Consider the following 25,290-nt stretch of genomic DNA (forward strand, 5'->3'; position numbering starts at 1 on the left):
TCCTAATCCCCCTGCAAATGTTTCTCTGCTCCAATGGGATGGGATGCACTTGGCTTGACTACCCACAGCCTGAGGGGAGGCACGCAGGCCTGTTTCTGTGGAAGGGGGCTGTTCCTGTGGGGCTGGAGAGAAAAATCTCTAAGAAAGTCACAGAAGGCACATTTCCCGCCCAGTCTGAGTACCTGTTTGAAAGGAATTCATGACCATCACGGGGCTCTTGGTAGTTCCATTGGCTTGGCCTCATGCTAAAAAGGGGGCCTTTCAAAGGTGGGGAGGCAGTCAGCATGACCTAGAGGGCAGACGTGGTCCAGGAGCCCCCTGACTGTGAGTGCTTCTCAGGAGTCCTCAAAGCCACGCAATCTACCCCGGGCTGCCCTGATATTCAACCAGTCTCTCTTCATCCCTACAAGGTGCCAGTAAGCTCAAATCCCCAACGCCTTGGATTGTGAAATGCTGAGTCTTCCCCCAGATTCCTGCAGATTCCAGCAGAGGGGTCCTCTGCCCACAGCATCTTCCTTCCATCTCTGCCTTTGGCTACATTCTCTGACACACCGACTCAGGGACAAAGCTCAGTTCTTCCTCCAATTGCTATGCAGATGTGCTCGCTTTGAGCGCATTTGTGAATTTAGAAATTGCACCCAAAGATCTGGGTGGAAATCACAAGGAGTGGTCTCTGTGACTACCCAGACTCTCCCCACCCATCATCTCCATGGCTCTACCTCCTACCTCCCTCTGATCAATAGATTGACTGACAGATCCTTCCCCATCTTACATAAAACAGTTCTGTCCACGCCCAAGGTCCCTAGAGCTCGGCCAGAAGCACTTGTCAGAGTAGATGTGTTTTATCAAACAAATTCAGTTTCCTTCCCAAGTGGAATTCAGGTACCACCTAAATATGTATTTATTTGTTTCTTGTGTTATTTCTGAAGACAGGAGCAAAAGGGTCTTTAAAGAAAAAAGAAACTTTATGCTTCATCTTTGAGACTCCAGAAAGGGGACTGGGGAGTCCTGGGCCAATGACATCCCACCTCTCAGCCACTGTAGGCAAGAGCAAAGGGAACCCCAAGGAAACAATTATCTTAAAGAGGCAGGGAAGGAGGCCACATCTCTGGGACACAGCTAGAAGTTAAAGGAGAGCATGAAAGCCAGCCTGGTTCTTAAGACTAGGAAGACTCCAGAGGCCCAAAGCAAGGAACGTGACCCACCCAGCCATGGAGAGCTGGATCCACCGGGTTTCCCACTGTCGATAGAGCGCCCTTGCCCCTTCACTGGAAATCAAAGGGTGGTACCCAAGACTGTGGGCCTGAACGGACTCCAATTCCCCTGTCCTGGGGTGATTCTGACAACAGTTGCTAGGGAAACGACACAGCCAAGAACACCAAACCCACAACACTTTCAATATACTTTATTAAAAAGTTTCTTTGTATAAATTTCCTAAAAATTTTAAAATTAAAATTAACCCCCCCCCCAAAAAAACAACACAGACACAACATTAGAGGAATGCCAAAAAAATCTTCTCTATTGTGACTTTCTTTTCATTCTTTAATTAAGGCATTGGTCCCACAACAGTGCACAAAGATTAGGGGATTTTGCTTCCTTCTAACTAGATTGTTTGTTAGAAGCTCTAGAAAAAGGAAATTAGCTCAAAATCTAATCCAGGAAATTGGGGGGGAAATGGAAAAGTTAGACTCTTGTTTTTTCTCCATACATAGGCTTTCCATCTAAAGTCATGCTTAATTAAGAGGGGAAAAAAATGAACCAAGCAGAAGTATATAGAGTAGCTGTGAAATCGGGGGTTATTTTCTAGATCTTACACTTGCCTGTAACAGGCATAACATGAAACTCCAGAGGGAATTTGAATTTATAGGAATGTTCACATAAACACCAGCAGTGGATAACTATTACACAACGTTCAAAGTATACGATGTAATTGCCCCGAGACAAAGAGGGTTGACTCCACAGACACATTTAGCACCATATTGATAGGTCATGCAGCAGACGTTTCCTCCCAAGTTCGAGTGTAAATCAAAGCATGAAATGGTACAGTGCAAGGGAATCTATACCCAGAGCTTCTACAAAGATGACTGGCGATGGCTGACTCCTTCTTCTTCAAGAGGTATGTGTCACTGGTCGGCCACGCTTAGGTCCCAATCGCAGCAATGACTCCGGGCTTGATAAGCACTGGGAGGCGGGTGAGGGTGGAAAGGAAGAGGAGGGGGAAAGTCACATTACTGACCCAAAAGGACACTGTATTTCTCATGAAAATACCCATGGCCTCTGGCTTCCATCACCAATCTCACTTTTCAGTTCACTTCCTTCAATGGCTCCCCTGGAGCTTCTTGGCCTGGGGTTTGGGGCTCTCTGTGCCATCTGAGCCCTTTCTCTCCCCTGGCATCACCTGCCTGGCCTTTAAGCAAACCCAGGGCTCCCATTCCGCACTGGCCCCAGACTCTCTGTATAGCTGCTCTGATTTTATTACCAATCACGTTGCCCAGCATAATGGAGTTATCACATGGCCTGGCGGTCAACATTATTATTTAGAGGAAGCAAGATTATTTAAAGATGAATAGACTATATAGCAGTTATTATTAATTGTTCATTATATTATTTTCCTAATAACCATGTCTGTTACAATATTTTATGAATAACAGAAACTTAGTAATATTTCTGAAGGGTGAGGAGTGGTCCACCATATGTTTCTTCATTGGCAAAAATACAAGTATACAAGTATGTTTTTAGGAAACCATAATAACTCAGAAGATTAACCCCACGTGTTTTATTTGTACACCTTCCTCATCTGAAAATCCAATTTATCTTCTTTTTCAAATCTATCATCATCATTATCATTCAAATATCTTTAAAAGGTGAATTATTGGCCTGGATCACTTACCTGCAAAAACCACCAACACAAAAGAAGAATCACTTACCAGGAGGGCAAACCTTTTCACATTCATCCTGCGAATCAAATCTGTTTTCATTTCCACCACAACCTCCGTACCAGAATCTGGCGCAGCTTTCAGTAACGGAATCATAGTACCATTTTAATATAAAGTCCCTGCAAGTTCCTTCTTCTTTTGGCAACTTACATATATCTTGAAGAACAAGATGGGGAAAGAGGGTTAATGAGAACGTGTAAGTTACTGTGCTCCCAGCGTGAGGGGCTGAAGGTCTCATCACAGTGCTGTCAGAGAGAGAAAACAGAAGAGTTTCCAGGAGGAAAACTTCCTTTACCTCCCCAAGCTTCAGTTTCCTTACTGTCAAATGGACATAATAATCACCTACAGAGCTGAGAGCAATAAATACAATCTTATCAATGAAAGGACTTCATAAACTACACTTGGAATCCCAAATGTTGGCAATTATTATTGGATGATTTCAGATTAAATGAACTGTGTTTTCCCCTTTCCAATCACTGGGTCACTTAGTCTCCAGTTCTTTCAATGCTCAACCCCCGGAGAAGAAACCTAATTTTAAAACCTTGGAGTTTTCTACTCCTTGGCAAAATAGCAATTAAGTTCTGTTAGAATGTCATTCAAAAACAAGACTCTCCATTTCACTACAAGCCAGGTAGATTAAAAACAAAAGTCAAAGTGCAAAAAGAAAATCCTTTATGAATATGTGTGTAGGGACTTCCCTGGAGGCACAGTGGTCAAGAATCCACCTGCCAATGCAGGGGACACGGGTTCGAGCCCTGGTCTGGGAAGATCCCACATGCCGCGGAGCAACTAAGCCCGTGCGCCACAACTACTGAGCCTGCGCTCTAGAGCCCGCGAGCCACAACTACTGAGCCCACGTGCCACAACTACTGAAGCCCGAGTGCCTAGAGCCCGCGCACCACAGCGAAGAGTAGCCCCCGCTTGTCACAACTAGAGAAAGCCCGCACACAGCAACGAAGACCCAATGCAGCCAAAAATAAATAAATAAATAATTTTTTTTAAATGTGTGTATATGCACACATGTGTTGTGTCTGTGTGTGTGTAGCTACTACCTTTGTGGCCAGTCAAATATAACAAGCCAAAAGAAATGCTAACACTGATGCAAAGTTCACAGAAGCAAAAATGTCACATAGCAAAGCTATTTTGAAGACAGAGAAGCATTATTTTTCCAGTTAAGGAAGTTTATGTTTTAAATGCATGCTTCTGATGCAGCCCAGCTGCAGAGTAAAAACGACGTTCTCCACCACGCCTGTAAAGAAAGAAAAGTTTACGGTTCACACACAGTAAAACTTCTGTTTACAGTGTTTTCTGGCAAACTTTAGATCTGGCTGGAAAAGAGAAACATTAATATCAACTGTTATCTGAAAGTTTGAAAAAACGTAAAACAAACCCCTGGAGTGGACAATGTTACATGTCTACGTGCGTAGCTAACACCCGTGAATCACCGGCCCTCCCCACACAGGGCTGACATTTCCTGGGGCCTTTCCCCCAGCTCCATGGATGGCAGGGGTGGTAGGCATCTTCAGGGATGGTTGGTACCAAGAAGTAAAAGGAAAATCTAGGTCTTCAGGTCTAAAACCAAAGCTCAGGTCAACCATAATGGACCAGACTTCCAGGCACAGGATTGAGGCTCAGAATTGGTCTAAGACGCTACCTGGTGGCTCTGGGGAGGCTGTCACCCCCACCTCCAGGAGGAAGGGGACCCCACACCTACAGCATCTCCGAGTTGCAGACAGTTTCAGAGGCCCAGAAGGCCAGCAGTGCTACCAAGAGCTTTTGAAGACCCAAATGAGGCCAGGATAAAATGATGACAACTTACAAAAACAACTTTCTTCCTCTCAGATGTGCCAACGCTAGAGGAGAAGGCCTGGTTTGAAGGAATGAGGGGACTGAGCAAGGCAAGATCACTCAAGCACCAACACACATCCCGTGTTTACCGGTGGGTCCCCTGTTAGCACGGGAACTTGGCCAAATGGTCGCCTCATCCCCTCCCCTTTCTTCCCCAGAGCATCCCACAGTGGCCCAGGTTGCTTCCACTTTGTTCCAAGTGCACCCAGTCCTGGCCATCTGTGTTTAGCGCTTTGGGTCCTACTCCCCTGTGCTCTTCTGAAGCAACAGAAGTCTCCCCAGACCCAAGGGCACCCAGCCTGGAGGCAGCCCAGCAGCAGGACACTGCTCCCTGACCAACTGGCTTTTCCAACTTCCCTTGACTTTCACCTTCAACCTCCGGCACCAAACTACGGCTCTTGCATTCTACCTCCTTTATTCTAGCAGGAGTCACTGCCAAGACCTTTAAGGTTTACTAATGCAATATAATGACGCTACTACTCTGGACACGTAAATTCTTGGAGAACCAAGAGAAATATGTTAATGTGGGCCTCAACTTTATGCAAAGACAAAAGCCTGGGGTTCTCCTTTTTTTTTATTTTATTTTATTTATTTATTTATTTATTTATTTATTTATTTATTTACGGCTGTATTGGGTCTTCGTTTCTGTGCAAGGGCTTTCTCCAGTTGCGGCGAGCGGGGGCCACTCTTCATCGCGGTGCGCGGGCCTCTCACTATCGCGGCCTCTCTTGTTGCGGAGCACAGGCTCCAGACGCGCAGGCTCAGTAGTTGTGGCTCACGGGCCCAGTTGCTCCGTGGCATGTGGGATCCTCCCAGACCAGGGCTCGAACCCGCGTCGCCTGCATTGGCAGGCAGACTCTCAACCACTGCGCCACCAGGGAAGCCCCTCCATTTTTAAAGCATCAAAATGGGAGGTTTTATGTTCTTAAGAACAGAAAGTTTTAAACTCCCATCATTTGATTTCTGAGACCCATGCAGGCTGGGCTCACCCAAGCTATGTCTACATATGCTAAAACAACGGTTTCAAAGTCTACAAAATTAAAACGTCCTATAGTCCGAAGAAGGATGGTTGGATCTCATTGAGTTTTTCCCTAGAACAAGTCTTTGGACATGACAGCTATTTATGTTTCCCTCCAGAAAGAGTTTTCCCCTTGGGGCCCAGCCCTGGGGGAGCCTGGGGTCCTTGATCCAAGAGAAGTGTCTGGCTACACATTCATTGATTTTCTCCTCCTCATACTGAGAACCCAACCAGAGCCTAAGAGACCATGGGGAGTGAAAATTATCACCAACCTTTCCTGGTTCACTTTTGCCTAGAATAACAATGTAAATAAGTTTCATTTTATTTATTTTTTATTTTTTTATTTTTTTAATAAGTTTCAGTTTAGGGCTTCCCTGGTGGCGCAGTGGTTAAGAACCTGCCTGCCAACGCAGGGGACACTGGTTCGAGCCCTGGTCCAGGGAGATCCCATATGCCGCGGAGCAACTAAGCCGGTGTGCCACAACTACTGAAGCCCACGTTCCTAGAGCCAGTGCTCCAAAACAACAGAAGCCACTGCAATGAGAAGCCCGCACACTGCAACAAAGAGTAGCCCCCGCTCGCCGCAACTAGAGAAAGCCCGCGCGCAGCAACGAAGACCCAACGCAGCCAAAAATAAATAAATAAATCTATAAAAAATAATAATAATAATAAGTTTCATTTTAAAAGAGAGACTTGAAAGGCTGCCTGATTCAGATCCCCATCTGGTGAAACTTCCTGGTGAAATAGTCAACGGTTACTGGTCTTCAGTGAGCTTCCAAATATGAGAGGAAACTGATGTAAGTGTGATGTCTGGAAAAGCCCTGTCCAAGGAATCCCATGTTCACAGAAACCACAGGAGCCAACCTACATCCTGGAACAACAGCCATGGGGTGGAAGGCACCCAAAGAAACACAGCCTACTTTTGTAATAAAGACGTGTGTGTGTGCACATGTAATATTCATGGGAAAAAAACAGGAAAGATATGCATTGGATCATTAATGGTGGTCATAAATGGCCATCAATACTTTGATTATGGGAATCATATTTTTCTTACATTTTTCTGTATGTTCTGAATTCTTCACAGTGAATATCTATTATTTTATTACTAGAAAAAGTGTTTGAAACCAAAAACATGTTGAATTGGAAAATCTTGTCTTTTTTATCAGTTGAGATTTGTATAGTGTCTAAAAGCAGCATATTTTTTTTTAGTTCTGTGATTCTAAAATTATCATTCATTATTTATTTCTTTAAACTTCTTTTTTTAATTGGGGTATAGTAGTTTTACAATGTTGTGTTAGTTTCTACCGTACAGCGAAGTGAAGTAGAGTTCCCTGTGCTATGTAGTAGTTTCTCATTGTTATCTATTTTACACATATTAGTTAGTGTATATATGCCAATCCCAATCTCCCAGTTCATCCCACCCACCCCCTTTCCCCCCTTGGTGTCCATACGTTTATTCTCTATGTCTGTGTCTCTATTTCAAAGCAGCATTTTTAAAGGCATCAATTTGACATTTTCCAAACCAGCAAGTTATCAATATTTAAGTACTTTCTTAAGCAAAATCGTGGGAGCTGAGAGGAGGGGAAAGGGTTTAGGCTGCAGTTGTGAATATGTGTAAATATGTTCCTCATTAGTTTAATGGTTTCAAAATAAGAAGAAGGTTTAATTGCCTTAGGATCAGACATTGTTGACATGATATAAAGTGCTTCCAAACCTCTGAAGCAGATACAATTGTCAGGAATGAATAAAACTTTCCTGTGTCTACATTTTGCATGTGGATTGGCTCAAAAGGTACCAAAGAAACTTTTTTTGTACTTTTAACTTTATTTTAAATGTAGCTGTAGTTGCATTTTAAATGTAGTTTCAGGTCTTGACCAATAGAGTTTTATTTCATAAGACTTTTATACTTCACAATAAAAAAATACCAAATGCCCTTGGAGACCCGTCATAACCCAAACATGGTAGCTGACTTAGCTACATTCTCATGCAGCAATAAACACACAGCCTTGAAGATGGCTATGTCTCTTCAAAGTAGAGAAAATATTTGTAGCCATTTAATGTACCTCAACTTGTGGGGTTAAGTTAGTTCTTTAAATTATTATCAACATAAAGTCATATATTTGCCCCATCACATCATTTTGTGGCAGCCAATGCTGTATATTCATGGTGGAACACAGCCAAGCAAATACTGGATTTCATCAAATCTAAGATATCTTAATTTTATAATGTACTATTGTTTTATAATCCACTAAGTAAGAGAAAATGCTGCCAGTAAGCCATGACATGTCATCAACTTCAAGTCACATTTCAATTTCAGAGGTACTACAATGGGGAAAATTGTACATCTTAGAATCGATAAAGTAAGTAAAACATTGGTGAACTTATTTCCTTCTGAGCTGTGTAACTGACCCAGGAATGCCTGATCAGACAAAATATGGTCATTTCTACAGATTGCTAATTTCTAGGGTAAGTAAAAAAGAATGTTACATGTTGTGTTAGTTATTTTTATTCTCTTCTGCACTGAAACATTTCTTCACACATGGGTGGGCCAATAATTTAGGATTCATTCTTTAATATTGTAAAAAGTAAATTTTCTGAGTTAGTTTTTTTTTTTTTTTTTGCTGTTTAGAAACTTCAGAGTCTTAGCCTTACTAATCATATGCATGTAAAATATTCATTCAAGTCTTCTTTGGCCAAAAATGAGAAGGAGGATGAGAGAGATGGTAACAAAAACCTAAAATCAACATTAGCAACAACACAGCATCCTCAAAACTAGCAGTCACAAAACATACTGCAAAAATGCCTAGCACAGTCAATGCTTTTTTAAGACTGTGATAAGCACTGAAAGATTTGTTTAATTGCTGCTAACTGCCATTTTCAGGCAGCAAATGTATCTCAGAAAAGTGGGTGTGATTCCCTTAGGTGCTGAGGAAAGCAAAAAGTGGGGTGGGATTTTTCTTTTTGCAGGGCTTGTTTTGTTGAGGAAAATACAAGTATTAACCATTTAAAATGGAATCATGTAGTATTTCAAAGTCTGGAATCCTGAATGGTTAGTAATGATGCTATTGGTTTGCTGTTGTAATCAACCTTCATCTCAAGCTGAGGCCTTACTGCCACACCTCACACTCCGTGTGACACAGGGCCAGGCCTCAGCTGGGGGGACAAAGAATCCCCTCACTAGGCTATCCTCCCATTACATGCCTGTGTCAAATTTCTGGTAAAGAAGTACCTATTAAATGTGAATTTCAAAAGGGGCAAATATTAACATATGAAAACTCAAATATTAGTACTGCTCAATCTTCTCCCCCCTCATTGGATGCCATGAACCAAAGACCTTTTCATTTCACAGGACTTTTGCCCACAAATTCCTGCATAGATTCAAACACTGGTCACCATGTTTCCTAAACCCCAAGTGGTAAACTATGACAAAATTCAGTTCCTAAAGACAGAATCAAAACCCAGTAAATCTTTTATTCATAGAGGTAAAAAAGCAAAGAGAAGTGTCTAGGGAATTCCCTGGCGGTCCAGTGGTTAGGACTCGGTGCTTTCACTGCTGTGGGTCCAGGTTCAATCCCTGGTTGGGGAACTAAGATCCCGCAAGCCACGTGCCGAGGCCAAAAAACAAAAATAGTATCTAGCATTTAAAACTAAGAAAGGAACACATCTCTGTAAGCACAAACCGTGTTTGTGCTTACAGAGATGAACTGTAATGAACTGGTGCTGGAATTAAACTACATTCACGTCCACATATAAAAGCTAGTTTTAAAACTTATTTTTGCCTGAATTGTCTAGAAAATACATCTTTGGAGAAATAATGCATATTGTGGCAATTGATATTTAGATGTGAAATATACATGAAACTACTGAGGAATAATATAGTTAGTATATTTTTTAAAGTTTCATATAAACAATGATTTGTTGTTACTCCTTTTTCTATCTGCAAAAATATGACCATATTAAAATGTTTCACCCCCTGGAAAAAATTTCTAAGATGCTTTGATTATATGGGGGAGGGGTTGGGAGGGAGGAGGGGAAACAAGCTTCCATCTCCTAATTCTGTTTACCCATTTTCAATTTATACATTTTAAAGCAAATATCCAATTAATTTCATTCAAGAAGAGCTTTCAAAATGGTGTGTGTGTACACCTACATATGTTCATTTAGCAAATGTTTATTAAGCGACTTATCTAGGCAAAGTGCTGGGTTTTTCTTTTTTTCAAAGCGCTGTTTTGTTACTTGAAGGCTAGAGATGAATTATGCAGAAACTTGTTCTTAAGAAGAGCAAGTAAGGGACTTCCCTGGTGGTCCAGTGGCTAAGAATCCACCTTCCACAGGTTTGATCCCTGGTCGGGGAACTAAGATCCCACGTGCCACCACAATTACTGAGCCCACACGCCTCAACTAGAGAGAAGCCCACGTGCCACAACTAAGACCCGACGCAGCCAAAAATAAAAATAAATTAATTAATTAAATAAACAAAAATTTTAAAAAAAAGAAGAGCAAGTAATTTATATTTTCAGGCTGACTTGAATCACTAGGGGGGAAATACACACACGTGTGTGCGCACACACACGTGAAAGGGTGAAAGAACATTCAAGTCCTGGGTTTGAGGGCTCTGTACTGATCAGAAGGAAGGAGAAAGGTTTTGGACTCATTTGTATCTAACTACCACCCATCGCCTTGAAGGACACAAAAGCCCCAGTCTCAAAATCTCTTTTCTGTCTGTCACATGAAGAGAGGAGACCTAAGTGTTGAAGGTCTAGATTGAAAACACCTTCGTACGTCTGAATCTGTGACTCAGTCTTAAAAAACCAGACAGCCCAGCCAGATTCTTGTTTAAAGATTGTGTTGTTTATATTAACTCAACACTGTTTATATATTCTTATCCCTTCTGGACCATACATAAGAGAACCAAAAACATCCCCAAATCTCACTGTGTAATTTATTCCTAATCATTTTCTCTCAGTGAAGCACTGAATTTGCTAGAAGTTTTACTTTTCCCACACTCTGTGAGGGGTGAAGTTACCAACAAGTGGCAAATAATATGCACAGATTTCAGGGACTTCGAAGTCAGAATGTCATCTGTCCTGACCCATATCTTTGGTGGACCTAGTAGGTCCATTGTGGCTTCTCTGAGCTCAAGCATCATGTTGGGAGGTGACTCAGGAAGGTAGCTGGGGTGTGCTAGGGCCTGCAGGGAACCCCCAGTGCAGGGGACAAAGGCTTATCCATTGCCCCTTGATTATGAGCAGAAATCAAAGGAGCTGAGAAAACTCTAATTAGAAAAGATACATGCACCCATGTTCATAGCAGCACTATTTACAATAGCCAAGACATGGAAGCAACCTAAGTGTCCATCAACAGATGAATAGATAAGGAAGACGTGGTACATATATATAATGGAATACTACTCAGCCATAAAAAAGAATGAAATAATGTCATGTGCAGCAACATGGATGGACCTGGAGATTATCATACTAAGTGAAGTAAGTCAGAGAAATACAAATACCCTATGATATCACTTATATGTGGAATCTAAAATATGACACAAATGAACTTATTTACAAAACAGAAACAGACTCACTGACAGACATAGAAAACAAACCTACGGGTACCAAAGGGGAAAACGGGCAGGGGAGGGATAAATTAGGAGTTTGGGATTAGCAGATACAAACTACTATATACAAAATAGATAAACACAAAATCCTTCTGTATAGCACAGGGAACTATATTCAATATCCTGTAATAACCCATAATGGAAAAGAATATGAAAAAGAATATATATGTATTTATAACTGAGTCACTTCGCTGTACACCAGAAACTAACACAACATTGTAAATTGACTATACTTCAATTTAAAAAAAAAGAAATCAAAGGGGTTGAGACTTGTTTTCTTCTCCATCCCAAACCACCATGCCACATCCTTACTGCCATTTTTTTAGTTTGAGTTAAAAATCATAGCATTAAAAGTTTTTATAAAATCTTTTTATACAACTCTTAAGTTAAAACTTAATTACCCAATCTACCATGAATTCTTGAATTGTTCCCATAAATTTATGTCAAGAGGAGAGAATTTCTTGTTTTTCTGTCAATCTTTCCATTGGAAAGGCAAAAGGAGTCTGAAAAACACATGGCTGTCTCTAACAAAGACCAATTCCTAAACTTGTTTCTAAAAGTAAACTATTTTAAAACATTTTGCAGCTCTACAGGTAGTTGGTTTTTTGACCCTTATCACACATCTGTGTACGTAATAGTTTCATAATTCCTGCATTGACTCATCATCTTCTTTCTAGTAACTCCTGATGCCACATGTCAGTATGGGTTGTGGATGAATTAAGAGATGATAGATAGATAGATAGATAAATGTAGATGTACAGATATAGATATACCATGTATACATGGACACAGGGAAAGTCCATCAATGGAATAAAATACTATTCCAGACACTATGGAGAACAGTATGGAGGTTCCTTAAAAAACTAAAAATAGAACTACCAGATGACCCAGCAATCTCACTACTGGGCATATACCCTGAGAAAACCATAATTCAAAAAGAGTCATGTACCACAATATTCACTGAAGCAGTATTTACAATAGCCAGGACATTGACGCAACCTAGGTGTCCATCGACAGATGAATGGATAAAGAAGATGTGGCACATATATACAATGGAATATTACTCAGCCATAAAAAGAAACGAAATTGAGTTATTTGTAGTGAGGTGGATGGACCTAGAGTCTGTCATACAGAGTGAAGTAAGTCAGAAAGAGAAAAACAAATATCATATGCTAACACATATATATGGAATCTAAAAAAAAAATTGTTCTGATGAACCTAGGGGCTGGACAGCAATACAGACGCAGATATAGGGAATGGACTTGAGGACACGGGGAGGGGGAAGGGTAAGCTGGAACGAAGTGAGAGAGTGGCATTGACACATACACACTACCAAATGTAAAATAGATAGCTAGTTGGAAGCAGCAGCATAGCACAGGGAGATCAGCTTGGTGCTTTGTGACCACCTAGAGAGGTGGGATAAGGAGGGTGGGAGGGAGACGCAAGAGGGAGGGTGTATGGGGATATATGTATATGTATAGCTGATTCACTTTGTTACACAGCAGCAACTAACACAACATTGTAAAGCAATTATACTCCAATAAAGATGTTTAAAAAAAAATACTATTCTAGTAATAGAGAAGATTCCCTCTAGAAACAACTAAAAGAATCGAGAGCCCTGTATTTCCAAGTGGCCCCAAAGAGATGGGTGTGTGGAGTCGGAAACCACCCAATTTCATTTAAACACAGATGAGATACGATGCAAACTCTACAAAAAGGATAAGGTGGAGAAACAAGGGTCACTTTAAAACTTAAACTGGAAAGAGTAAAACAGGGAATCCTTGCCAACAGCTCAAAAAATAACTTGTTGCTGCTTCTGACAATGCAGGGCATATTGAGAAAGCACAGCTGCTTTTAAATCTAGCGCTGTAGGAAAGCAGCTGGGCACTCGATATATGGCTTTCGTCATAATCCGTTACAGAAATTAACAACGTAAAGAGATATGCCTTCCTTCTCCTGACTGTGGCCAATATATCAAAAACTAATGAGCTGTCCCTATAATTAGTGGAAACCCTTTGCTTTGGGGTCTGTAAACCAATAAGACATCTAAATACCCTTGACTGTGGAATTAGTACCAATATCTTTTGCAGAATTACTCTTAAGCAAAGCATATCGGCTATTTCAATAACCAGTTTCCCACAGATGAACAATCATAGCTCATGTTCCCCTGAAGGAGAGGTTACGGGTCCCCCAGAGTTCCACTGCCCAGGACAAAAGCAAGTCACAACTGTCACTTCCAGAAACACGTCTAACTCATCATGGATTTCACATAAAATGTGCACATGCTTGGGCTCAGACACATAGAGAATGGCAGGCTAGACTAAGCCAGGGTGTGTGCTTAGGAAATTGGGACCAGAACATTGATCCCATGGGTCACTTCCAAACCCATTTATTTCATGGATTCCAGTCTGAATTGTCTTGTATTCTTCTAAGCAGTTTTTTATTAGATTAAATCACCAAGTGGATGAAATCCTATGCTTCGTTGCATCACAGACCACAAATCAACTCGAGTCCCAAGATGAGGCACCAGGGAAATGACTAAGGGACACATGAGTTCCTGGCTATGGCCCCCAAAGCAGCCCTCATTCAACTTTTTCTAAGATCCTGGGGACAGGCAACTTGGAATGTGCAGAATAAGCCCAGGAGGGGCCACACAGAGCCACTTTGAAACTTTCTCCATACAAGTCACTCCTGGTCTGAGAATTAGAACCCCAGCAGATTAAACTGTTCAGAAGAATGCTTTCTTAGTGCTGCAGTGGACCTGATAGTTTCACAGCTCACCTGTTTTACTCCCAGCCAGCCGTTCTGCGCTCACCACTAGATTGATGGTTGAACTAGAAGCTGACCTCGCCATTTGCGGAAGTGGAGGCTGAATTTTCTCTATAAAAGAAAAAGATACACCACTAATAGGTAACTCAGAAAATGAAAGGCTTAGGAACCCTATGGGACTGAGGCAGGCTTGCCGTTCTGGGTCATGTCTTATGTAAGGAGGGGCCACTGAAACGTAGAGACCCAAGAGGTCTCTACACACACTGCTTATGTCTGTTGTCTGCATGTTTCATTCATCTCAACAAGCAAACGGAGGAAATTTCTGAACCTGGAAGAGATCCTCTCATTTTTCCACATAACATCTTCTGCTTCCTTCCAAGGAAGTAGAGCCCTGGGGTTGAAGGGTCTTTGGACTCAAATCTTCATGGGTTGTATGGTAACTGATGGGAATTGCCTTTCCTCAATCATAGTTCCTGGATATGACTAACTCTGGCCCAAGAGAAAAGAATGGGAGCCTCCCCTCCACGTCCCAGGAACAGCAGGGGTCGAGAAGAGTCAGGGGTGGGGGTGAGGGTCCAGGAGAACTTGGGGAGGGGGCTGGGAAATCATGCAGGCCAGGCCTCGGGACAGCAAAGGAGCCACAGGGCCGACACAGCAGAGCGCAGAGCCTGAGCACGGTGAGACCAGGGGAGGGAAACGCTGGTGCCCTTTCTACAGCGCCTGTGGACATCCCGTGGCCCCTGGGATGAGACTCCCTAAGGAGCCATGATTCAGTGGTGTTTTCTGTTCACTGAGCATGGAAACATGCTTCCGACACGGGACATGGTGGGCAGCCGAGACACCGCCAGCTTCCGTGGCCATATTTCTTCCTCCCTGGGAAGGGGCTGCACTCAGGCCACACGGATCTGGTTTCCTGAATCAAGTAGCCCAGGACCCCCAAGGCAGGACAACAGTTCGCAAGGAACCCATTTTCCATTTTGTTAAGTTATCAAGTTGGGTGCAACCGAAACACACAGGATTTCATTTTAACCTCGTTGCTGTTTCAGAAAAAGGTCAGTGAATAAGCATGGTTCCCTTTATGGCCCCGTTGGATATCCCACGCAGAGATAGGTACCAACTTTCCTTAAACCAAAAGTGCACTTACTTGTGCTGAAACTGCCTTGGTAGATGGCTCTGACCTGAGACCTTAGGTAACAGATCACCATGACATGGTACGTCTGCCCAGGGAGCAGGCCCCCGATGACGTGCTCCGTGACCGTGAGGTTCTGCTTCAGAACCAGGGACTGATCGTGGGCCGAGGTGATGGTGAGGTTGTATAAATAAGGGCTGGGGGGCTCGGGCCTCTCCCAGTGGAGTTTGGCGCTGTTCCCTGTGATTTCAGACGCGTGGACCTCTCGGGCTGCCTTAACTGCAAGATAGAGTGCTGAGAGCATGAGACAAAAAATAAAACCCTAAATGACTGTAACACACAGGCCAGAGATGAACTCTTAAAGAGATGTACCAGTAGACGGTTGATCTGAAATTTAGGTGAGGCAGACAACTAGTTTCTCTTTCAAGCTCCTGAGAAATATTGATCTTGTAACCTACCAGCATATGTGAAACGTGAAATTCACAGTAATCAAAAATCTCATTGTTCATCGGCCAGGTACACAACTACCTTTTTTTTCTGTTGAAAATCTCTCTTATTAAGGAAATACTTTGAAAACGTGTGGTCCAGCGTGCTTAATTTGAAGCGTTCAAGACAGAATGAGGCCCCTAATTTAAAATATGTTAAATATACATCATGGAACTTTAGGGTATGACATGAAATTCTTTCAAGGAATCCCTGCTTCTCTCTCTTCATAAAATGAAGACAATCTCTATCTATTTTTTCAGGAGCACATACATCCTGCCTTCACTTTTCTATACAGTTTGTGACTCTATAGGAACTTCTAGCATCTTCTTTGCAGGAAAAATAAAATAACACAGTCTGAGTCCCATTAAGCCCACCAACCCCCCACCCATATCTAATCCAGCCTGGAATGCATTCTTCCCAGGGACAGTACCAGCACGTAGTTCAGTCTGTTGGGACAGAACGATCGTCTGGGCTCTAACTTTTCAATTTGCTAAACGAAACGCCCCAGTGTTGCCACAGCACAAGGCTTGGGCCTCTCCTCTATGGGTACATGCTTCACAGAGGGGACAAGACTTGCAATTACAAAGCTCCATCCAGATCTTCGGGAGTCATATTCTAAGGGAGGCGGGTCTGGCTCCAGAACTAAAGCATAGAAACATAAGCTTCACCATTTAAGAGCTGACAACAGGCTTTTTCTTTCTCTCTCTTTCACTCCCTCGATGGGGTCTAAAACCCTACGTCTACTTAGAGCTCATCCCTTTAACTGAAGACAACTGCATTTCCAGGAGAGCTGGGTGGTGGCCGCCCACGGACATCCCTGAGAGAATGTGCCGCTCCCATGCTTGCCCCGATGGGGGTTCGGGGCTGGAGCAGGGAGTGGGAAAACGGGCAGCAGAGGCGGCGGAGGGGTGGGTATTTCACCTGCTCTTTGCTTGGAACTCACCAGCCTCACGGGGGGGAAGAGAAAGATTGCTTTCTAATATAGAAAAAAAGGGATGCTTTGGTAATTCCATGCTCAAACCAGCACCTTTCAAAATACATCGTCTAGATGTCAGATTGCAGATCAAGGACCGTGTCTGGATTGCTTTGTAAACAGGCTTCAAGGGACAAGCCCTGGACACAGTAAATGAGACATCCCAGGTAGATGGCTTTCTTACCCATGGGCTTAGCAGTGGCTGGCCTGGTGGCGGCCAGTTTGGCTGCCTGGGGCCTGGGGGCCTCGGGCTTTGCGGCCATGGGTTTGGCAGCAGCAGGGGGTCTGGCAGGGGCCGGCTTAGCTGCTGCGGGCCTCGCAGCCACTGCGGGTCTAACTGTGGCCGTCTTCGAAACCTCAGGCTTGGTGGCGTCAGGCTTGGTGGCCATGGGCTTGGCAACTTCAGGTTTGGTGGCCTCGGGCTTGGTGGGCACGAGCTTGGTGGTCACAGGCTTGACGACCTCGGGCTTGGTGGCCACAGGCTTGGCCAAGGGCTTGGCGGCCTTGGGCTTGGTGGCCTCAGGCTTGGTGGCCATGGACTTGGCAGCCTCAGGCTTGGTGGCCATGGACTTGGCAGCCTCAGGCTTGGTGGCCATGGGTCTCCCAGCCACGGGTGTCTCGGCCACAGGTCTCATGGCAGCTGGCTTTGAGGCCGGCAGGTTTACCACTGTTATTGGTTTGGTGGTGTTGGTCACTGGCTTTGCTGTGGTCACTGGCTTTGCTGTGGTCACTGGTTTAGATGTAGGATTTGAAGTAACATTATTCGGAACATTTCTGTTAAAACATATTAAATATTATTTCAACTCATACATATTTTCTCCTGCTATCTAAAATAGACAAAGACATAACTCCATGCTCTATGCAAAATTTGCTATCTCACCAAAATGCACGCAGTAGCTTTTATATATTATATATAGCATTGCATATACTAAATTCCTTCCTTTTAGGATCTGTGCCACAGAAAAGACATTGAGCAGCATATAAAAAATAGAATTATTAAAAAGGAAGCCTCTATTGTACTGTAAATACACCTGAAATCTTATTTTCAATTTATAAAAGCTGGAAGAGGGTAAAGAAACAGAAATAAATATTGTCATAATAATAATACTTATTGTTAATAATAAATAGTAAAAATAAAATATTTAAATAATGCTCTAATTATAAAAATTGACCAACTGAAACACATACACCAAAAACTAAGATCAGTTAATAGCTACGCTCGTTATAAGAAAGTAGCCACTCAACAAGATGCTGTGTTAAATGAAGCTATCTATGAAATAGACAGACATAGAGAACAGACTTGTGGTTGCCCCGGTGGTGGGGGCGGGGGGCGGTTGGGGGAGGGATGGAGTGGGAGGTTGGGGGTTATCAGATGTAAGCTGTCATATACAGGATGGATACATAACAAGGTCCTACTGTATAGCACAGAGAACCATATTCAATAACCTGTGATAAACCATAATGGAAAAGAATATTAAAAAAAGAATGTATATATGTATAACTGAATCACTTTACTGTACAGCAGAAATTAACACAACATTGTAAATTAACTATACTTCCATTAAAAAGTTTAAATAAAAAAATAAGCAAGATGCTGTGTTGAGCTGGAAAATGATCAAGTCGGCATACGCTTTCATTCCTAGGGCATATTGTATATTTTTGTTTGTATTAATTTTTGTGTATGTGGTTGTTTTTCTCACAATTTCTCGATTTACTATGAATCTCTAAAGAGAACAGCAACATAACCATCAGACATGGTAGCACAGACCCAATTTTGTTCATTACTTGCCCTGAGATGAACATTCATTATTTTATAGAAATGTCATGCTATATGGTATAGGCAGTATATTTTCAAGTTGCTATCATAAAACTTCAGATACTAGGTTGCTTTGTTCATTCTGTTTTCCTAAAGATAAAGTTGAGCCGACTTGACGGAATGTTCGAGGGAAATTATACAGATAATACAAGGCTAGAAAAACAGAACCTGTGAAGCTAGATCAAGCAGAATCAGCATGATAGCACCAGAGAAGGGTCACCACTGCCTCGGGAATGATTTTCAACTTACTAGGCTGAAATGTGAAGCGTTCCCTCTGAGGACAAAGGCAAAAGCTGAAGGAGTTAAGGGGTATAGGGAGAAGTATGGGCAGTTGGAAGAGGTCACCCTGGGGCTCAGCCAAGAGTAAGGCAGGTAGTCACTTTACAAGGATAATTCGAATCTGCATCTCGTCTGGATGCAACAGACAAAACCTCCCCTTCTCCCAAAGCATGATCCTCTGTGGCCTTCACTTGAGGGGCACAAATTGCTGGTACAGTGCCTGACCTCAGTTCCTGCCACCATGTCCCCCTTGCCCAGCCCTCTGTCACACAGCCACAGTGCCCTCCTCTCTACTCCTGCAGTTGGCACCAAAAATGGTGCTGGACATAAGGCCACGGAGCATGTGCCGAGCAGCCAGCATCACCATGGGCACTGCAGCCCCACCCACCTCCCAACCATCTCATCAGTCTTCCTAGGAGACCTTGCGTGTCACCTCCCTTTGCTGACACCACCACCTGTGTCATTACAGCATTAATCATTTTGAGAGATGGGGAGTCCATTTTTTGCTTGAAGTATCCAATCTTTCTGTATGAAATCATTGCACACCAGTTATAGTAGACTGTTGGGACATATGGCCCCAGTGGCCCATTTTCTCTGTACCCATGCCCTTTGCAATGTGATGTGGCAGGTCCCCCCCAACAAGCCCAGCTCCCCACTCTTGAATCTAGAGAGGCCAGCTTTGGACACGCTTTGGCCAATAGGATAAGGCACAGGTAACAGTGTGCCAGCTCTAGCCTAGACCTCAGGAGGCCTTGCTCACCTCCACCTTCTCTCACGGAACCCTCCCAGTCTCCTTGTGCACAAACCCAGGCTTGCCACATGGAGCCCAGATGAGCCACCCACATGAGACCACCCTAGACCACCAGTCCACAGCTGACCAGCAGCTGACCACAAACATGAAAATGAGCTCCATAGAGGCCAGAAGAACTGCCCAGCTGAGCCCAAGCAAAACCCACCAGCCCACAGAATCTCAAACTACATAAACAGTTGTTACTGTAAGCCGCTAAATTTCAGGTAATTTGTTACACAGCAAAAGCTAACGGATACAACAGACTCTTCCCCTGAAATGCCCCACGTGACATTTGGGAAGTCACGTTTTCTGGATTTCAACATCCTCACCCCATAAAGTTAGGTGTTGGCTGAAGGACCTCTGCATTCCCTCTAGCGCTCTAATTTCTGAGGCAGTTATTATAATCACTTACATTTGTTTGTAACCAAACTGCACAAGATTCTTTGCCGGTTGGTCCCCTTGGAACCAATCACACTGTTTCCTGATATCTGGGGACAGGTAAAAAGCATTTTTACCTAGAGAAAAAGAGAGAAAGAAATATTTAAGGGCATGTGAACCACATGCAAATTAAAATCAATCTGCTAAGGAGTTAAATGGATCACGTATAGGTAGTCCGTGAATATTTGTTGAATTAATTCATTCTTCCAGACAATCTAAGTCCAGTGATTTGAAACATGAAGCATAATGGTATTTGATCCATAAAACATCTTAAGCCTGTATCTCCTATTTGGCAATATTTGGGTGATTAGGTTAAAGGTAACGCTTACTCAATGTGAGGGAAGACAGGAATAGAAGAAAAATCAAGTGCAGAATTTACCAAGTTCCAAGCTCTTGAACATCACATTATAATAGAATTACTTTGAGCATTTTCTCAATGCTGTTTAACAGAACTTCTGTTTTAATTTTCCGAAGACGTTAATAGCGGCTCCTGGGTGAACTTGCTGGCCTACCCTTGCTTCACATTTTTCCCCTAAAACTTTAGGGGGACAGGTCATATTTTATAAATCTCCCTCATTTGTTAGATGCTTTCCTGTGCCTGACTCCATCAAGGCAGTGATGAATGATACGCCTCCTCCAGGATGTGCAGTCTACTGGGACCACATACCCATAAATGAATGACCAACGGGCCATGTAATAGATGCGGTAAGTACAACATCCAGATTAACAATGCCCAAGCCTTGGGAGTAGGGACCATCGCAGTGAACAGGGGCTCTGGAGATAATTTTTGAAGACAAATGCGGGTTTGTTGCTGAAGCAAGGGTGGAGATCATTTAGCGGAGGGAGACCCATATTGGGTAAAGGCTCAGAGGTATCCAAGTGTAGGGTTGGGGGCTAAGCCCAGATCAATGCTGCTCCTTCTAGAAGCTTCCCTGATCCCCATCAGGGCACACTCAATGTGACATAATAGCGTATTATGTCATGCCTAATAAATGTGCACTTGACCCCTTCACCCACCTAGACTATAAACTCCCAGGGACACAGTCCATGGCTGGGAGGGGTCTAGTCAAGTCTGGTTGAATAAACGAGTGAACAAGGGCAGGATTCCCATCTGTGTCAACTGCCAACCCCAGCTCCTAACAGTGTGTCTGGGATGTGGTAGGTGCCAGTATATACTTGTTGAATGAATGGACGGGTCAACACGGGCACACTAGCTATCATTCCCATGCCCGCGGCCCCATCCCTGGGAGCCAAGCGTGCGCAGGACTTACTGCTGATGAAGGATGGCAACAGCCTCCCAAAGCGCATCAGAGGCTCTTCGTTGAGCTCAGTAGACTTGTCCATGTGTTTGAAGAAGACATCGTTTGGTTCACTGGCGAAGCTGTACAGCTCCCTGACGTTCACCTTCCTACCAATGCCCAGGATCACGAAGAAGTAACCCTTGCATTTGGCCTGCAGGATGGCTCTCTGGGCCTCCTCCAGCTGCTGGTTCTGCACCTCGCCCGTCAGCATCAGGACCACGAGCTTCAGGTCCCGTGGGTTGGGTGCACTTTCAAAGATGTTCTCGATGGTATAGTCAATGGCACTGCCCAAAGCCCTGGTCCCCTGGAGCTGTGTCATCCTGCTGCCAAGGAAGGCCAGGAGCTTCTCCTTGGAGCCGTAGTCAGTCAGGGAGAATTCCACCTTCACGGGCGGCACGCTGGCGTTGCCCACGTACTCATAGGGTGCGTGCTGCATGACCGCCACTCTGGCGAAGTGCTGGGAGGCCTTGGGGTCCGGGCTCAGGTCCAGCTGTTGGACCAGGTACTCTATGTACTTCCTCATCTCGTTGAACTGGAACAGAGTGGTGGACTCGGAGCTATCTAAGATGAAAGCCATGTCGATATCCACGTCACTGCCCGCTGCTCTCCGGTCCCTGAAGGAAGGCCTCCAGCTGCCGAATCCACAGGATGGGTCGATGTTGCAGATGTCTAGAAAGAAGCATGGCAGCACGTTTACTCTGTGACTCTCCTGGCGAGATACTGCACATCAGTCTGCAGGGAGTCTGGGGTCATTAGAATTGTCACATAATGTAGAAACCTATGTATACCTTGCTGACAATATCGTGGCCAGATTTCAGTTTTCATCACCTGGCACTTACTAGAGGAAACAAATCAAGCTGAAATCCTTGTGAATAGACTATGGCATTGGCATAATGAAAGAAAAGAAAAGAAAAGAAAACTACCTTACTTCTTTGCCACTCCTTGAAGAAATGTGTTCCAGAAACACATTACCAGAAAATAAAACAAAACCAGGTAATAAAATTCTGGACTCCAAGGTCAAAACATAAGCAGAGCCCACTTCCTCCTTTGTTACCTACAGAACTAATCATTCTCTTAACAAAGAGAGGCTCTGTTTGGGGGCAGTCAGCTTTAAGCATGGAAACTACTTACGCAGCATACACACTGGTAAATACAAGGCTATGTGAATCTTCATTTAACTCAAGCTCTTTGTACAGATGATGATTATTCACTCAAATGTCCCTCTGTGGATAGTATGTTTCGCAATTGCAGCCGGACAGATTTTTTCTCTTAGAGAAGCACCTTACCCAAGCAAACGTGACAAGTCAGGACGTTCTTCAAGAAGTCCGTGAGGTCTCCGCTAGCTGGTAGGATAAGGGCATGACCCACCGCTGTGTTATTGATCTGGTTTAAACAAAAGGAAATCCTTAGTAGGAGTACACAGGATAAGTTCCCATTTGAAAATGTAGCCGAAGAATACATTAGAGTCACATCAATTAAATAAACCCCCCAATAGGTCAATATCTTCTCTTTCTTGGGAAGCGGGGTTAGGAAGGAAGGCACTGATTATGACAGGAAAACATAGGTTTTCTTCCAATGAGATGAACCAGAGCTCAAATCCCACTCCTGCACTTTCTGCTGGACCTGAAGCACAATTATTTAACTTCTCTGGAATTCAGTTTCCTTAGCTGCAAAGTGAAGATAATGGTAAATTCCCATGAAGTTATTTGGAAGATTAAATTGGATAATGTATGTAAAGTACCTGGTATAGCCTCTACCAGACAGCAGGGACCTAAATGTCATTGTTATCTAGCAATAATAATAGCAACTAATAAATATTCACTCCGTCCCTCTCCCATGGGCCCAGGTCTAGAAAGGGATTTAACAACAAAGCAAGTTATGAAATCACTTCCAGAAGACTCAGAATGTCCTGCCCATCACAGCCCCTGGCACATCATCATTAAATTGAATAAATGAATGAATATTTGACTTTTTGAACTTGCTGAAACTATGCTTTTTAGGAAACGTGCGTGGTTCTGGATCACTCAGCCCTCACAAGGGGAGATGTATACATGATCCCCTAATAGGAACGTAAGGCTGGTAGCCCAAGCTGGAGTTGAAAGCCCAATACTGTGTTCTCAAATTGGCCTGGAGTTTGGCAGAATAAACCCTAAGAGATGGTGCCAGTGACCCAATTGTCTCTTGCTGACGTGGCAGTGATAAAACCATAGACTATCCAGTTTGGAAAGGAAGACGTTAGGGACCATCTCATCCACCAGCCTCTGTTACAGGTGAGAAATCTGAGACACAGAGAGGGTAAGTGACAGAGCCATGTTACTTTCGGTGACTTAAAGCTAGAAGGTGATCGTACTAACACTAGAGGCAAGGCCTCCTCACTCCTGGTCCCGCTGTGGCCCTTCCTGCCCATCACCCACCCATCCTGGACTGCAAAACCAGAATCAGCATTGAGTAAATATTAATTGACTAATTAATCTTTATATATATATATATATATATATATATATATATATATATATATTATTAGTATGACAATTATACAAGTCATTCAAGCAAAGAATAAGGAAACACTTAGCTGCTTCATAGGCTAAAGCTAATGCTTCCTTGTCCTATGCTTAAATGACTTGTTTAATTGTTAGATGCCAGCCTGGCTGAGAAATGTTTGAACAGGGATGCAGCTTGGGTGTTGGGCTCGCTGATGTCTGGAGAACCTCGCTAGGAGACTGTAGGCCTCCAGGATCAGCCTGGGAGAGTCTCCTCCAAGAAGCGAAGAGGGACCTGGTGGGAATAAGTCATGGGCATTTGGATGTCCATCTAGTGCCAGAGCCATCAGGCTGTTCTGGAAGTCTCACAAGTGAGACCAGCCTCATCTAGAAGCTATGGGGTGCAAACCCATCAGGGAGGGTACAGTTGCACCCGAGCACCTTCTCAGAGTCAGAGATGCCCAGAGCACAGACCTGCAGGGCGTTGACCAGCTGCCGGTCCTCCTGGCTCGTGAGGAACAACGGTGTGATCCCAGCATCCGAGAGCTTGAGCACGGCCTCCCTGAGCTGCGGGGACTCCCTCGTGGGTTTATTGCTGAAGAAAACAGCCACCTTCCTCATCAGGAATCCATTCCGCACCCGCTTAAACGTGTTTCTGGCCACGAAGGACATGGCAGTTTCCAGGCTCTGTTGCTTGGACGTCAGAGCCACCTGGAGGTTCTTGATCTTGTCCTGGAGAACGGACTTCTTCTTGGAGTCAGCAAAGCGGATCTCCGTGGTGACCTCGTTGTTGTAGGTGACCACGGCCACGCGGGCCCCCCGCGGGCAGTTGCTCTCGGCGATGGTCAGGTCGTGCACAACCTTCAGGACCACATCCCTCATCCGGCTGAAGGTGTCCTGGGTGACCCCCTCGGAGGTGTCCAACGCGAAGGCCAGCTCCGTCGGGAAGACGGGGCATTCCAGGGGCCCTGTGGGAAGGGGGAAGGTTTTCACAGACAAACTACTTCCTGGAAAAGGGGTCTTCTGCTTTCCTCGGAAGGAAGTCCAATTACTGAAATGACTTACCGTAGCAGCAAGCTAGAAGAGAACAGAGAGGAGAGTGAAAGCCTGGTCCACCGGGTGCGAATTTCACACATAAGGATAAAAATGAGGCACAGATGGCAGAAAATCGTGTACTTACGACATTTATCTTTGATGCTCTGGACCAGGGCACATTGCTGGAAAAGGAAAGAAGATGTAAGAGAACAGATAGAGAAAGCTCACAGGGCAAGGGCTCGCGAGGCACACATGCAACTTACGTCCATCGAGTCACCTCTGCTGCCTTTGTAACCCTGCAAAACAAGGACGGGGGCTCAGAGCTCACAGATGTGAGGGCTGTGGAGCTTCCCGCCAAGGAACAGCCCGGGGCCC

The 25,290-nt window shown here is 44.0% G+C and overlaps 1 protein-coding gene across 1 annotated transcript in view; it reads right to left on the minus strand.

The window, feature by feature from the left end:
* Nucleotides 1-1,492: 1,492 nt before the first annotated feature.
* Nucleotides 1,493-25,290, minus strand: part of COL6A3 (collagen type VI alpha 3 chain) — an 85,114-nt gene continuing 61,316 nt past the window's right edge. Inside the window, 12 exon segments of the mRNA XM_059929002.1 lie at nt 1,493-2,181; nt 2,928-3,092; nt 14,201-14,299; nt 15,333-15,596; nt 16,961-17,550; nt 20,074-20,176; nt 21,371-22,069; nt 22,687-22,783; nt 24,355-24,848; nt 24,946-24,957; nt 25,061-25,097; nt 25,179-25,211. Of these exon segments, the coding sequence (XP_059784985.1) occupies nt 2,141-2,181; nt 2,928-3,092; nt 14,201-14,299; nt 15,333-15,596; nt 16,961-17,550; nt 20,074-20,176; nt 21,371-22,069; nt 22,687-22,783; nt 24,355-24,848; nt 24,946-24,957; nt 25,061-25,097; nt 25,179-25,211 (2,634 nt within the window). The 3' untranslated portion in view covers nt 1,493-2,140.

Source organism: Balaenoptera ricei, chromosome 7, assembly GCF_028023285.1.
Source record: "Balaenoptera ricei isolate mBalRic1 chromosome 7, mBalRic1.hap2, whole genome shotgun sequence".
NCBI lineage: Eukaryota > Metazoa > Chordata > Mammalia > Artiodactyla > Balaenopteridae > Balaenoptera > Balaenoptera ricei.